This window comes from Propithecus coquereli, unplaced genomic scaffold (assembly GCF_000956105.1).
Source record: "Propithecus coquereli isolate 6110/MARCELLA unplaced genomic scaffold, Pcoq_1.0 Scaffold48, whole genome shotgun sequence".
In the NCBI taxonomy this organism is placed as follows: Eukaryota; Metazoa; Chordata; class Mammalia; order Primates; family Indriidae; genus Propithecus; species Propithecus coquereli.
The window spans coordinates 157,639-174,504 of record NW_012150618.1 but is presented as its reverse complement, the minus strand read 5'-3'; the positions used below and the strand labels follow the sequence as shown (position 1 = coordinate 174,504).

General features: G+C 41.8%; 1 protein-coding gene across 1 annotated transcript in view; it reads left to right on the top strand.

The window, feature by feature from the left end:
- The window catches only part of AKAP12 (A kinase (PRKA) anchor protein 12), an 87,441-nt gene that overhangs the window by 35,585 nt on the left and 34,990 nt on the right, over positions 1-16,866 (top strand). The window contains exon 2 of the mRNA XM_012655569.1: positions 14,456-14,570. Within this exon, the coding sequence (XP_012511023.1) occupies positions 14,456-14,570 (115 nt within the window). The remainder of the gene's footprint in view (positions 1-14,455; positions 14,571-16,866) is intronic.

Genomic DNA, 16,866 nt, shown 5'->3' with positions numbered 1-16,866 from the left:
CTCAGGCTGGTCTCGAACTCCTGAACTCAAACAATCCGCCCGCCTCGGCCTCCCAGAGTGCTAGGATTACAGGCGTGAGCCACCGCGCCCGGCCCGCTGTCTACTTCTTTAGCAACACTTTTTCTTTTTTCCTCATGTAGAGTTAGGTCCTGATAAGGTTTGTGTATGTGCACTATAACTGCTTTATTGACTAACTTTAAAAACCAGGAAAATAAGAAAGAAAAGTACCAGGCATGGTGGTTCACTCCAGTAATCCCAGTGCTCTGGGAGGCTGAAACAGGAGGATTGCTTGAGGCCAGGAGTTTGAGACCAGCCTGGGCGACATAGCGAGACCCTGTCTCTACAAAATAATTTTTTAAACAAATTAGCTGCACGTAGTGTCATGTGCTTGTAGTCCCAGCTACTCAGGAGGCTGAGATGGGAGGATCGCTTGAGCCCAGGAGTTTGAGGCTGCAGCGAGCTATGAGATCACAACACTGCACTCCAGCCTGGGCGACAGAGTTAAGTCCCTGTCTCTAAAAAATAAAAAAGAGAAGGAAAGAAAGGAAACCAGAGCTGCCATTTTTCTATCTAGGTGTTGTCTCTGTTAGAATGGCTTGATTAATGCAATCTAGGTCGGCCTGTAGGAGAAAGGGAGCACAGGGCTGTTAAATATACTGTGGCCAGGTTAATTTTGTAAGGGGAGGATAGTGAGCCTTCTCAGATGTCACGTTCTCTCCCGAGGTTTCAGTAATAGGCTTGACTCTTAGCTTGCTCAAAGCAAAGGCTGAGGGATCCTTCACTTGCACATATTTCTGTTGTGGAACCTGGACTGTGATTCTTTCCTTCTTGGGTAACACGATGGCTGGCTTGGTTATGACTGGTGTCAGTTTTGCTTTTGCTTTTGTTTTAATGTACTTTCATTTGTCCAGAAGGAAAGGCATCGGATGGGAAGAGGCATCTGAACAAGATGCCTTTTTGAACCATCTAAACAAGATGGTTTAAAAGCTTCCCATAGAGACCGAAGAAATGTATCGACCAGTGCAAATCTGTTCTCAGAATAGTCACCACTTCTCTATGGGAAACATTATTTTAGCACCAATAGGAGCACTGGGCAGTGTCTGGGAAGGCAACACACCATCTCTGCTGTGCACTCGATAGGAGGGCTGGGTGGAGCATCCCTCAGCCACTCTCCTGGGGCATCAGTTGGACACCAGGATGAGCCACGTCCCAGGCTGGACTTGGCCAGACAGAGTGGAGAAGAATCACTTGCTGTTGTTGCATTTCTTCCTTCACATCCGTTTCCCAACTCTGTGATCCCTTCTGCACTTGGGCATCCGTGCTGTTGAGTGTTCACACAGCAGAATCTCAAGCAACAATAACCCTGCAAAAGTAATATTACTCCCCATTTTACAGGTGATGAAACTGAGGCTCATAGGATAAGAAATTTGCCCAAATGCCTCATAGCTAATCAATGGTGAAGCCAGGATTCCCTCCCTTTGTCTACTTGCAGATCGTGCTCTTTCTACTTACCGTACTCTGCTGAGCTGGACCCAGAGGAGCACGGTAGCATTATTACCAGCTAATGGGTGCCAGCTAATGGAAGGGTTCTGCCGTTGCCTGCCGCTTACGGATCAGTGGACCTAGCCAAAGTCCTGCTTTCCTCCAGCCAGACCGATAAACATTGGCTGTGTTCAAGCCACGGCAGGGCTGGATTCACGTCACTTTTATTTTGGTATGCAGCCGGCCGTTGGAATTCTGTGGGGCACAAAGCTAAGCACACACGTCAGAGAAACCCGTTTCAATTTATCATTTTAATTTTGCTATTAAAATTGCCATCCACAAGCCCTAAATGGATTCTCTAAAATGGCATCTTCGAGTCCATTATGAGAGCTAAATGTTTAATGACTTTATTAAATAACCAATGCCACCATGTATAGGAAACTTTCTTTAGTTTTTTCACATATAAGGAGGCATTTCTCAGAGTCCCTTGGGATGACTTAACATAGCTCTCCCGAGCTGGCTGCCTCTTCCCCTTCCTTCCTTGCCTTCTGTCCTGAATGCTGCCGCCAGGGCTGTTCTGACAGTGGACCCTCCGCCTTGTGGGCTTCAGAAAGGAGCCTGCGAGGCAGACATTTCATCAATTGAAAAGCAGTTTAGAATTTCAGCCGAGGAAGCAGTAGATGCTCTTTAGCAAACACAGCACAGCTCTTTGTGCATTAGCAATTTGCTGCTTTTTTATTCTGTATCTTGAATTTCTCAGTGATTGTGCTAGAAACATTTGGAGTCGAACATTATAGGATAGTAATTGTTGATTCCTGGCTAAATCACATTATCTTAGATGGGTCATCTTTGCAAATCAATGCATTGTATTGAAAATAAGCAATTTTGCTTGTTCATTTTCTTTTTCTGTCAGATGGAACATAGACTTAGAATTGAGGTTGCAAGGGGGTGATCAACAAATTTTCTCTAACTAATTTTAAAAAGAAGTCAACAATCATTTTAAGTGATGTGGTTCAAAGGCAGTAGAGCCACCAAATTTGCATAGACGTGTGGTATGGTCGTCCCTCAGCCTCTGCAGGGAACTGGTTCCAGGCCCCGCCCCCCAAAATCCAAGGATGCCCAAGTCCCACAGTTGGCCTTCCATGTTCGAGGGTTCTGCATCCAATGATTCAACCAATTTCAGATTGCAAATACAGTGATCTCTGGACTTGGAACCCGAGGTTATGGAGGGCCAACTGTATTTAACTTTGACAGTGGTCTCTATTATCCTCGTAATTAAATAGTAGTATGTTGCCTGTTCTGGGCAAAGTTTGAAGTAAACTTCTGTTCCCATCTCCCTATATTGCAACCATCAACATGGTGAAAACCCCATGAGAGGTGGTGATGCATGCTGCCTTGGGCTGCTTAACACAAGCAAACAATAAAACAAAGAATCAATCCCTTCCCGGATGGGAGAAGAACTTTTTATAAGAGACCCTCTTGTGTCTCCCCCTTGTCCATTTCTGCCTTCTCACCTATAAACAGGTAATGGTTGTACAAAGTTTAGAAATATATTTTTCATATCCAACATCCTCCATGACAAAGTTGCTGATACTCATGTCTTAGGGACACATCTTTGGTTAGAAGACATAATATTAACATCTAAAATTTTTGGAACTTTAAAATCTAAAGTTTAGTTGAGATGCTGCTGCTTTTCTCCCTCGTCAAAATTATTTATCTCTCGGGCTAAGAAACGATTTGGTCTTTCTGTGGCACGCAGTGGCTTTGGAAACACTTTGTATTACCGGATTTCTAAACAAGAATGTGATGTAATTACTTTCCTACCAAACGAGGATCCCTTTGAGAGGAGCAGCCACTTGACATGAGAGCAATTACTTGAATACTATGTGGTGCGAAGGAATTAAGTGGAAATTGGGATCTTGACTTCCACATCTGCTACAAATAAAACCTAGTGTGAGTTTGCTGGTGCAGGGCCTCAAAAGGAACCAGGCGTGAGTATTGCCAGAATTGGCAGAAATGTTCCAGAACACCAAGTTGTGCTTTAAGGCTACTCATTTTCATTATTCCAACTCTTCACACTAACATTTTGCTTATTTTGCATTCGAAATCTGTGGAGATCAAAATGGCAGTGGTTTTGCCCTGGACAGCTTGTAGGTGCAACAGCTCAGATTGGGGTGGGAACTTGTCTTAGACGTTCATGATGCTACAATATAAAGCTCTGGGGTGTCTGTGTTCTGTGCTAACTTAATAAGATCTGGGACCCGAAGTCAAATAACTAATCATGAAAAGTTATATACTTTTCTGTTAAACATGGAACTTCAACATTGCTTTGAAGTTTAAGGAGCGAGGGGAGTGGGCTTGTTCCCTGTCCTTAACACAAGAATCTCTTGAATTGTTGGATTGCTTAGTCTCTTCTCCTGAGTGGATACCCCAGTCTAACCACGGTTCTCTCGAATAAGAAGAGCTATGTGAGATGCATTGCATCATGCATCCAGCATAAGGAAGTAGGGATGCACCTTTTTCTTGGTTTAAGGTAAGTTGGGGGAAGAAAGAATGCAATTCTCCAAGTTCAGTCCTTTGAGTTCTTTTCTGTTTCTCGGAGGCTGTGAGTAGTGGTTCTCAACCAGGAATGTTATGACCACCACTTCAGGAGAGGTGACACATTTCCGTAGGGGCGAGGGGGATGACCAGGGATGTCCCATGTCCTGTAATTACCGTGCACAATGTTCACACAGGGGAGGATGCTGGTGGTGTCAGAGACTTGGCCTGGGATTCACAGGTTTTCTTCCAGTTGTATTTATTGAGCCTCTCTCTGTCCTAAGTACAGATACTGACCTAAATGTTGTGGGGGCTGCAGACATTACGAGGTAGGCCTTTCACCTAATGGATTTCTGGTGGACCTTTTCACGCAGCGAATTGCTGTTATTGGTAGGTGGTGCCTTTTATTTCCCTCATCTCCAGCAGAGATCTTATAAATTCCCTTTGCCTGAAATCAGTATGGTTGATCTCCCACCTAACCAGATTTAGAGTGCTTTGTTTTCTTTTGCATACTTTCCCAGAGAACTCGGGAGTTTTAATACTTTTAAAAACAACCACAACTTTTTAAAGTAGGGGAAAATTCGACTGAGCTGTTGTGTGTTAAAACGTATCGTGTGTAACCCTGGTGTTTGTAGTTACGGAGGACGGTGACAGAGGGGACTCACAAAGGGTTCTACGGGCAAATTATTTTAGAAAATGCTACAGTGGTTTCCTCCTTAGCGGTTCAGAGTGCACATTAGAGAGACTTTAAATTCGAAGTAAATCTGCTTAACTCTGTCCAGATCCGAGTTTCCCAAGCTGATTGGAGCACAGAACACTTCTGAGATAATGCCTGGTTTGCTGGCATTAATACATCTGGTATACTGCTATTCTCAGATACTAGTTTGAAAAATCCCGATCTTTGAGATTTAGAGGCCTAATTTGTAGATAACGTTCCTAATACAATGAGTTCACCTGTCGTGGCCAAGTCCTTTGGAATTTACATAAGCAATGTGAGATACATTATTTTCCAAGACACTCAACAATTCGACTATCTGAATATTAATGTTCAATTGAATTGAAAGTTAAGTTAATTTTGCATGCCAAAAGCAAACTTGTGATTTTAGCAGATCTCTCTTTGCATTTATTCTTATGTCCAAAAATGAGTTTGGGTTATTTTTCTTGAAATTATGTTAAGTAATATTCATGAATTTTGCTGAAAATGATAAGAAACAGAAAAATCTGGGATTTGTAGACTGTAGCCAGAGACTCTGTATCTGGTGTTTATACCCTTCACCGGGTGGCCCTTGTGGGACCACAGGTTCATGTACCGTATAGACACCATTCTAGAAACCTTCCTTAAATAGTAAGTAAGCACTGCCGTTTCAAAAACAACATAGAATTAATCTTTGCATTCTGAAAATCAGAATTTTTGCACTAGGATTGAATTGAATTAATTAAACTAATGACAGCACAACACAACTGGTCTAAGCCAATGAAGTATATGAAATTGGATACATGTTGCTGTTTGGATAGTTTTTGTTTCTGGCAGTGGGTGGGGTGGTGATGTTGAAGGAAGGTAGGGTGGGTTCTATGTCAAACCTCAGAAGGAAAGACCTGCAAGGTAAAACAGTGAAGTTCATACCAGGACCAGACGGCCGGACTGTGCGGTTCTCGGTGCGTGGGGGTGGAGAGAAGGAGCCACGGTGACTCTGGATAATGGTGACGAGATACCCACCTTTGAGTCTCTCAGATTAACTCACTCATGTCTAAAGTACTGTCACCAAGCTGTAAGGGCATATTTCGGTTTGTTGGTTTTGTTTGCTCAATATATGAATGGAAAGAAATACCATGAAAGTAAAAACCACCAGTGGTTTTATTTAAGGATCAGACAAAGGCTTCAGGGCATCTGCATTTTAAAAGAGGTGGGACTTGCTGCCACCCTCAAGAGGGGCTGCCACCTCTTCTCTGATAAGAATTGAGATCGAGGCCGGGCGCGGTGGCTCACGCCTGTAATCCTAGCACTCTGGGAGGCCGAGGCGGGCGGATTGTTTGAGCTCAGGAGTTCGAGACCAGCCTGAGCAAGAGCGAGACCCCGTCTCTACTAAAAATAGAAAGAAATTAATCGGACAACTAAAAATACATAGAAAAAATTAGCCGGGCATGGTGGCACATGCCTGTAGTCCCAGCTACTCGGGAGGCTGAGGCAGGAGGATGGCTTGAGCGCAGGAGTTTGAGGTTGCTGTGAGCTAGGCTGATGCCACGGCACTCACTCTAGCCCGGGCAAAAAGAGTGAGACTCTGTCTCAAAAAAAAAAAAAAAAAAAAAGAATTGGGATCGAGAAGAGAAATCTAAAGGTCATTTTCTCAGAGATAAATGCTTCTTTTTAGAGGTCACTAGAGTCACTCTGCCCTGGGATGCACGCTCTTCTCAGTTTCATGTGGTTAGAGAGAGCTTTTGGCTCAGGGTTTTGATAATACCTCTGAAACTTGATAAGCAGTTCATTTTTTCTCTTGCAAAAATTTGCCGTTAAAAGGCCATCTCATATTTTTCTTTTGTGATTACATTTAATCTTTTTAAAATTCATGGAATGTATACATCCGTGATTGCCTCAGCGCTGCTTACTGAACGTCTTGAGCTAATTACAAACGACGGCGTTACCAAGGGATGAAATTATTGAAAACATAGAAATTTTGAGATTTTATTGACAGAATTGAAGTTTGATTGACTTTATAGATTTTATCGTCTGTACCCCAAAGTTAAACTCTGTGGGAAGCTTCACTAAAGAAAACTTATTTTTTCTTCTAATTCTGGAAGATTTCAAAACATATACCAAAATAGAGAATAATAATATAATGAATATCCATGTACCCATCACCCAGCTTTAACTGTAATCAACATTTTACCAATCTTATTTTGTCCAATTTTAATTTTTAGGTTTTATTTACTTATTTTAAAGCAAATACAAGATATTTCATCTGTAAATCTTCATTACGTATCTCTAACCTTGAGGACATTATAAAATAACATAACCATATTATTATTGCCATTCTGTATAGAATTAATGATGATTTTTTTAGAATCTTAAAATCTTTTAAAAATTACCTTACCACCTATGTTTTCATGCAGTTTAGTTTTGCATGTCAGAGATGAACTGCTCTTGTGGTGGAACAGCTTCATACTGAGACACTGTGTGTCCAGGCTAAACTTCTTGGAAAGCATAGCTGTTGAAGGGGAAGGAATAGAGGTGGTTAAAGAATTCATTCCTGTTCACTCGCCAAAATTAGGGCTGTTGTTCATCTAAAGTTCTTAAAAATCTGGACCACTGATGGAATAATTAATTTTTGCTTTTAGCCTCCACCTTATTTTTAGCCTATTTCTAGAATTTTAAGAGACCGAGTCTCACTCTGTCACTCAGGCTAGAGTGCAGTGCCTTGATCATAGCTCACTGCAGCCTCTACCTCCTGCGTTCAAGTGATCCTCCTGCCTCAGCCTCCAGAGTAGCTGGGACTACAGGTTCAGGCCACCCTGCCCAGCTAATTGTTTTTACTGTTTATAGAGATGGGGTCTCACTATGTTGCCCAGGCTGGTCTCAAACACCTGGCCTCAAGCTATCCTCCCACCTCGGCCTCCCAAAATGCTGGGATTACAGATGTGAGCCACCACACCCACCCCTATTTCTAGAACTTTAAAAATACATTGGAAAATTCTGTGTGCCTGTGTTTAAATAAAAGGGGGCATGAAATACATTTTTTTTTTTTTAGCATTGTATGGATTACTGTTTAGGCTATTTGGTTCGGATATACTGATTAGAGCTATAGTGATTGACTAGTATGAAATAAATCATCAGCCATAAAGATGGTCAATTTTTTAAGCTATGTTGGTGAATGGGCTCACTGATGCATACTACACAGCGCTGGGTGTGTGTGTGTGTGTGTGTGTGTGTGTGTGCGCGCGCGCGTGCGTGCGCACGCGCATGTGTGTGGGTCATTCACAGATCCATTCCCACAGTAGGATGATTTGCCTTTGCAGCCTGAGGATCTGAACCAACCAGGAACTCCAGGAAAAATGGCTGCATATCTTCAGTCATTGTTTCCTCTTCCTGTGACCAAGTCTATTAATTCAAGGCCATAGCCATTTTACTTGTAGCGGTGCCCTGTGTCCAGAGCTGCAACATCAGATGAATGTGTGTGACCCAATATTAGTGAGATGTGTTCCTTGTACAGAGCTGTGTCTAATTTTGTTGGATTCTGTTGTCATCTCAAATCTAGGACTCAGATCTAATGCTGCCTTCTTTGAAACCCTCCTTAACAAAAACATGAGGACAATTTTTAAAAGGCGACCTTAGTGTGATATTAGGGCTGGAACATACTGGTATTGAACATATACCTTGATTTCATCCAATGGACTCATAAAATGGCTGCTGAGCGCTTTTCATTTTAAAGACACAAGTTCTCCAAATATTATTTCATTTGAATCTCAAACAATGTGAAACCAGAGCTAATATTAATCTCAATTTATAATTGGGGAAACGAGCTCAGAGGTAAAGTTCCCTGGCTAAGGGGGGCTTGGACTCAAACTAAGATCTTGTATTTGCTGTGTATTATCTGCTGTTTCCCATGCTTTCTATGGTTAAAAAGGGAGAAAAGAAAAGTGGACTCTCGGGCAGCTCTCCTCCATTTAGACCTTTGTATAAGCTACCTTGCCCCCTTTCTCCTACCCAGATCTAGAAAATTAGAAGGATCGGAAGTCTTGGCCATTTGCAGGTGTTCTGTTGAGTGCAGAGTATGAACAACACAGGCAAAAACTCTGGGAGCTTTCATGGTAGAGAGGAAAATGGACATGGAACAAATAATTCCCACTAGGTCACAATTGTTGAGAGCAAATGGTATAACAAAAATAGCTAAAACTTAACGTTAATAGTTGACTTACTAAGAACTTAACGTGTGCTGGGTCCCAAATACTCTTTGAGGTAGATAAAAATGAATGCCCTACCTCATTATACAGATAACAGGGAGGGTATGAGAGCCAAAAAACGTGCCCAAAGTCATGAAAGTAACTTCCTTAAGGCAGCAGCGAACATACATAAACACGTTTGTAAAATGGGTACATGATGCATAGTACATGTGTTACGATAGCAAGAGCCTCTAGTGGCCTGCCATAGAACTGTGGTATTCTTGGCTCTGTCTTGGTCAATATTTTTGATGAATGGCTTAGTGAGGACATTAATATGCTAATCACATTTGGAGATGATAAGAACAGAGAAGTTAAAGCTCCAACAGTTTGGCTTGTTGGCTTAGATGATCTTTAAAGATTTATGTACCCTGGAAAGCCGGGTTATTAACATGCTTGGAGCCTAAGAAGCTATGGGTTTTAGGGTTCAGTGTATTTTTGCTTTTATAATGATAAAGTGAGTAAAAAGAAAACCGTATCTCTTCTCCCAACCCCCTTCAACAATTTTTCAACGACAGTTCTTCAGAGGTAGCCATTATTAAAGATTTGGTATATATTATGCCAGACTTCTTTTTTTAAAAAAGTGCTCATACAAACAAACATTGACTCTCTCTCCCTCTCCTTCCCTTTTTGTTAGTGGGTTATGTTTGGTTTGGTTTGGTTTTAAACACATAAAGGAATCAAACATTCTCAGCAACCTCCTTTTTTCTACTTAAGCTGGGGACATCTTCCCACATAAGTGAGTCTAGATTTACCTTGTCGCTTTTGATGCTGTCTGTTGTATGGATGTCTCATCATTTAACTATTCCCCTCTACTGACTCTTAGGATGTTTTGCTGTTATAAATTGTGTGTTGCACATCATTTCGTCTAACTTCGTAAGTATGTGATGCCATATGCATGAGAACAGCAGTGTAGCCAAAGGGTACACATTTAAAATTTTTACACCTGTTTCCAAATTACTCTCCAAGGGATATTGTTTACTGATGTATACTCTGATTTTTATTTTCGTCTGTTTGACATTTTTAAAGGTTTACTTTCAAAACACTTTCTATTAGAATGAAGGAAAAAAAACACATTGAAGAGTTTTCTTTACAAGTTTTGTCATGGGATTTAAAATTCCTTTCAGATAATCTTTTTTATTCTAATCATTTGTGCATGTGTCCTTGTTGTACTGACTTTGTTATTTCTGATTCCTTCCCATTTATGGCCACTTAACAGTTCTGCTTCTTGGGTTTTCCTGCTGTAGGTGGGATGAATTGTGCTGTTTGGAGCCTTGTCTGCCCTGTGTACTACAGCAAAGCTGGGCCACTTCCACCTGAGAGTATAGACCCGGGACTGTCACTTTTGAACTGAAATTGGTTACTTTAGTAGGTTCACCTCCTCTATCCCAGCATCCTGACAGCTGTCAAGAGCTCATCTGTTTTGTTCACTATTTAACAAATTCACCAAAGAACTTGATACTCCTACTTCTTACTCCACAAAGGAGGTTCAAAGCAAGCCTTGAGCAGCCCTGGGGAGAATAAAAGGGAACAGAGAAGTCTGGTAGTTTTTCTGCAATGCCTTGGCTATCACTTTGGCTATAATTAGTTGTTGTTCTTACAGAAATGAGAAGAAAACACTGTTGCTGGAAGCATTTGAGATTTTTTTTTTTTTTTTTAAACTTGGTTAGTTGTAATGTGATAATACTTTACGGGAATAAACTCTGGCTGACCCATTCAAAGGATATAAGCTTGAAAACATTTAGGGTTTTGATTTGTTCAAAGGAGGTGTTTATGTGTTTTGAAGCACGAATTCAGTGGGAAAATAGGTTTTCTGGTGCTTACCATGTGTAAGTGTAAGGAGCATGTCTTTCAAGTCTAGTTCTCATCTCAAAAGAAATAACTGTCTTCATGAGACCAGGTTCAAGAGGGATAGATAAAGCTATGGAAGCTTCAGAGTGAAAAAGTGGAATATAAATTGTCCTTTTCCTTTCTTGTTTGGAAACCTTAAATCCCAAAACTACTTTCCTCCCTGAATTAGCTGGCCCTCAAATCCCACTTGGCTCCACCATTTTCCATCCTGTGTGCCACTATGTTGTATCCTTCAGGGTCTGTCTGGGCAGAGCTTGTCTGGATCAGTCCTGTCTTCTGTGGCCATTTGAACTGCAGGCGAAAGAGGGACTGATTGAAGATGAGCAAGATGCATGTTTATTGGTACGGAAACACATCCCAAATGTATGAAACTATCAGGTTATAACAGCACGCATTCTCCATTTTTGTTTTTTAAGAAAGTGAATGCTTACGTTCCTACATTTATATACACATAGATGGAAAGGACTTAAATGAATGTGGGTTAGGTTTCTTATGATTTGAGGTGACTTTAACCTATTGATAATTTTTAGAAGTCCCTGAAATTTTTTTTTTAAATTTTTTATTTTGAGACAAGGTCTTACGCTGTCACCTGGGCTAGAGTGCAGTGGCACCATCGTAGCTCACTGCGGCCTCGAGCTCATGGGCTGAAGTGATCCTCCTGCCTCAGCCTCCTGAGTAGCTGGGGCTACAGGCAAGTGCCACCATGCCTGGCTAATTATTTAGTTGGTTAGGGATAGGAGAAAAAGAAAATAAAAACACTTGATTTGTTTGGGATGGAAAAAGGTGGATCATCCATCTATAGGAACACATGAGATTTGCAAAAGCATCTGTAAATGAAAGGACAATAGTGGAAATGTCTGCCTATGACAATCTGACTAGGAATGAAGTCCCATTTTTCTTTGGAGTTTGGTCTGTCATGGGCTCTGAATGGTCACTCAAGACATCACCCGTGGGATCAAAGCTTGGGTAAAATAGACTCAAAACTCAGTTTCAGTAATTCAAATTGTCTACTGCGAAAGTTGATTATGCATCAAGTGCCTTTCCAAAGCAGTGACAGTTACCCTGCGGCCACTGCAGCTGACTACCGCGTAATTCTTACTATCACACTTAGGATAAAAGGAGGTCCAGCAGTCGACCTCTGTTTTTAATACTCCTCTTCTATCATCTCTTTGCTGTGTACGTGACGTTTCTAAAAGAGTAGATGGAAGTTTGTGCCTGTGTCCTATAGATCCTTCATATTTAGAGAGATTCAGTTTGGCTCCAGCTAAAGATATCTTGGAGTAGACAATTCACAAAGAATTCTAAGAATTTTTTCAAGAATTATAGAAACTCTGTAGAACTCTAAACTCAACAGAACTTCAGAGTTTTGGTTCCTAAACAAGGAGTACAATTGATCAAAGTTGATTGCGTTCAATTGAGATATTAGGATGACATTTTCATGTTCCCCATTTAGTTTGCCATATCATGGTGTGTATGTCAACATTTTTTAGACTCATTGAGTTGCCCTGTAGCCCAGTGTAATATGTGATTCCTGCTCTCCTACTTGGCTCTTCTCCACATTGTTAATCAAATCTAAGTCTAACCTGTGCACACAAACCAATGATATTTACTTAAAATCCTCTGACATTTTTGCTGATGGTCTTTTTGGAGACACTGCCCTGACCCCCTGCTTTTGTCTTTAGGTTTCATTTAAAATTCCTATCTTTCATATTTTGGTAAGAGAAGACTTTAAGTGGAAATGTAATCTGAGTATTCTGTTTAATAAATGGACTCAGCATGGGCATTTTGCAGCCAGCTCTTCCATCTGTAGTGTAAGTGAAGTGCAGTATTATTGCAGGAGGAAACTCATGCAGTTGAAGGACAGCCTCGCTGGGAGCAGGGGACAGCCAGGTGCAATCAATTTAGCACAACTCAAAGCTTCTGGATTGACTGTCTTGACCCACTGTCCCTTCAGGACTATGATCTAAGTCATTGGTTTGGCCAGAGTCTTCGGTTGGCCAGTAGCAGGACAGACTGCTGTCAAATGGAGCGTGAGCCTTGAGATTCCCCTGTAGCAGGTAGGACTGGTACTGTGGAATACTCTTTAAGTCATTTTACATTTGTGTGAAGTAACAGGTCCTTCAAAACCTGGTGCCGAGGCTGGATGAGGGTGGGAAACCAAACAAACAAACAAACAACACGTGGTGCCTGTCTTTATACTGAAGGTCTTAAACAGTTCACAGCATTGTGGAAAAACCCTGGAAGTAGTTGGTGGTAAGACGTGTCCTTGGGCCCTGGGGACCCCCATTGCTGAGCTGCGGGACGTGTGGCAAGACACTGGCCTACCCCAGTGCAGTCGGTGTCCTTACCTATAACATGGAAGTAACAGCAGCTGCCTAAGCGGGTTTTAATATAAACGAGCAATGTGTGCAAACTACAAAGCATTATCAAAGTCTTTAGGTTCCTAAGAGTTATGGTGCCATTTTTATTTGGCTTAAAACATTGAACTTATATTCTCAGGATTAAAAAAAATGACCAAGGGCATGACTACATGCCTGCTGTTTTTTGAAATTGATGACATCAACTGTGTAGGCCATCCTACGGGGAGGATTGCAAATGACCATTTTAGTAATGTTTTTAAGGAAAAAACAATAACCCCATTACGCTGGGCTCTGGGCACCCTGGCCTTGCACCGCAGGCCCCCTGACTCACACCCTGTCCTCACACAGCCCCTGCCTGTGGAACTGAAGCCTCAGCTTTACTTTCACCTCAGAGAAGCCCCAGACACCCCAGCCCAGGTTTGGGCTCTGTTCATTGTCATTTGCTCTCTGTGTGCCTCCTTCATGACAGTTTCCACAGCTGCAGTTTAGTAATGATTTGTTTAAATGTCTTCCTTCTAACCTGAGAAGAACACATTGTCACTTGTGCGTTGCAGTCAAATAGCATGATCTGCATCTAATCACAAGGAAACATTCTTCATTATTTTAAAGTAAAAAGTGCGTTTTAAAAGTCTGCCTTCCATGGTAGTTTGTAAGCTCAAAGTGGTACGGACCACACCTGACTTATTCATTGTTATACCTGAAATGGGCCTGGAAAGGTGAGTGTGTATATCCTGCGTGGTGTTCAGATATATGAATGAATGAGTGGATCACTGACTTGTGCGCACACGTACCCAGATACAAGGCCTCTTGTAAGGTAGCTGCATAGTGCAGACGAATCCAAGACTTAGTGTCCTGGCCGGGTGCGGTATCTCACACCTGCAGTCCTAGCACTCTAGAAGGCTGAGGCAGGAGGATCACTTGAGGTCAGGAGTTCGAGACCAGCAAGAGCAAGACCCCATCTCTACTAAAAATAGAAAAATCAGCTGGCGCAGTGGTGCACGCTTGTAGTCCCAGCTACTTGGGAGGCTGAAGCAGGAGGATCCTTTGAGCCCAACAGTTGGAGGTTGTAGTGAGCTATGATGACACCACTGTACTCTGGCCGGGGCAACAGAGCAAGACTCTGTCTCAAAAAAAAAAAAAAAATCTTAGTGTCTTTATTGTTATTGAACCTCTGTTTCTCTGTATTTTTCCTTTCAATGGTTTATATTGTGCAAGTTGTGGAAGTTGATGTATTATGTCTAACTTGGTTGTGAGAACCGAAATTAAGTTTCCATGCTTTGTTTTCCCCATAGCTCCTACAGAAGAATGGTCAGCTGTCCACCGTCAATGGCTTAACTGAGCCAGGAGAGCCCAGCCTCCAGGAAGAAGCCCTGAATGGCCAGGAAGAAGAAGTCATTGTCCTAGATGGTAAGCCACCCTTCTAGCCTCTGGGAAGGATACCAGGTGCTGGAGGGCAAATAGCACTTGCAACAAATCTCACCAGAGAACTCACCAGAAAATAGCCTGTCATACTGCCTGGTAGTGGGTGAGGTTAACAGCAAAACCAATCAGTTGGTCACAGAAGGAAGTATTTATCTGACTATTTGGGTAGACCCTATACTTAGGTCTTGAAGTTATGTTTCCTCTTTCTTAGACATCCTTATCTGAAATTTAATAGTAATAATAATTTTAAAATTATTATTGCTTTGTCTGGTGTTGAATGTGAATTCTTTTTGGAAATACTGAAGTATGGAATCTCTGATAAAAAAGAAAAAAGTATCTCTCACTCTGGAGAAAAGCCTGCTAGACTTGAACACATTTTTCTGATAGGTGCATTGCAAGGTGCACACCTTCCTCTGTCTAAACTATGACTGTTGCATTTTTATAGCTCTTGAGCCCAGAGCTCCTGGAGGGATGGTTATCGGAGTGACTCTCACCACAGTATCAGCATTTGATTTTAGCTGATTTTATGGGGTGGGAAACCATACTTTGGGGTCAGGATTGAGCATGGTGACCAGTAAGTCTCTTGTGAGAAGTGAAAGGCTACATGTTGAAGAAGAATCTTTTGCTCTGAGTTCTCGTTTCATCGTTCCCATGTGATCATAAATGAACGGATAATTAATACCCACTATCAAAGATATATAAAATATGATGTGGCATACAGTAACTGGACTGTCATGTGTGGTATGAATAAGAGAGACAAATGAAGGGGAAAGTTCTGTGACAGGAGATTGGACTGCCTGGGTTAGATGAGATTCTTTGAACATGTGGAACATGTTTCTCTTCTTGTTCGATGCCCCCACAGAGCTACTTCAAGCAGGGAGCTGCTTTTGAAGTTAGTGGGGATACTGATCTGTATATAGCACCACAGGCGCAATAAAAGTTAGAAATATACACAGTCTCACAGACAGAGTATTCACATGACCTAATGTGAGAGTTTCAAATAATTTCCACCAAAATAATTGGCATGGACCCAACGCAAATTCCCAAGTCCAGTGCTTTGTCCTTCCTTTCCCTGTTGACTTTTGAATCAAATTAAGCAACAGCAATTTGTGAGCTTCTGTGGCTGTCAGTAAAGTTAAGACACAAGGGAACTTGGCAATTACCTAATGAACTTTGCAAGAGATGAGAGCTGTTCAGAGCTCAGGTGAAGTAATGACTTGAGGTTGGAGGGGTGAGTAGGGTAAAATAGGGGGCTGTGGGGAGGCTGGATTCAGATATGACTAAATCCAGTGAGCAAAAGTAAGGAGAATTATAACAGCCAGCATTTCATAGCTTTTACTCTGAGGCCTGGAACTGTGTCTTTTGTTCCCTGTCACCTTTTATATTTACTGCAACCTGTGAGGTAGGTCATATTATTCCCCAGATTCAAATCTAGATTGGTGGATTCCAAAGCCTGACTCCTCAACCACTGTGCTGTCACTGCACAGGCATGTCCAGAGGCTGGTTTGTTGGAAAAGCGTAGTCCCAGCGAAGAACTTGTATTGAAGGGTGTAGAATGAAAGCCCAGAATGGAAAACTGGGGCTGGATAATAGGGCTCTGAAAGCGGAGTGTAGTCTAGAAAGTATTTAGTGGACAAAGTAAGATGACTGAAATAAGTCTCCAAGGGAGTGCCAGGGCTGGGCGGGGCTTCTTATCTGACTTAGCTGATATGTAGGATGGATAAGAGGAGGGAGGGATGGAGCAGGGACGTTAACAGATGCCTAAACTTCCATATAATCCCAAATAGCATGGAAATCCCTTTGAATCTGGTGGCTTGTTTACTGGAGGTCTATCTTGCTTTAGTCCAGATGTGATTTCTTTTGCATTTCAGCCACATGGGTAAGTAAGCACTGATTTTTGTAGAAAGCAATCCTGTCCCCACCCTGTTTCTATTCCATTGTCTCCCAGGCTTCTGACCCTGGCCTTGGGGTCTGAGCAAATACCAGTTGCCTCATGCATGAAGAGTGGTAATTAATATGCTTTGTCCTTCAAAAGATAGTGAAAAGGCATTGTCCTGTAGACAAGGAGGAGCTGGATTTTCTCCCGTGTGGCCCTTGGCTTATTAGGGTCTCTAAGGCAACTTGGTAAAACTCGTTTTGTTTTTTTCTTTCTCTATTTTGTTTGCCTGGCAGACAATAATTAATAGCCTGGGAATGTAAATACAGATGGAATCTTCATGTTAAATTATTAAACAGTATTTTTTCATGCTTTGCTTTTTGACATCAGTGATATCTTATGGCT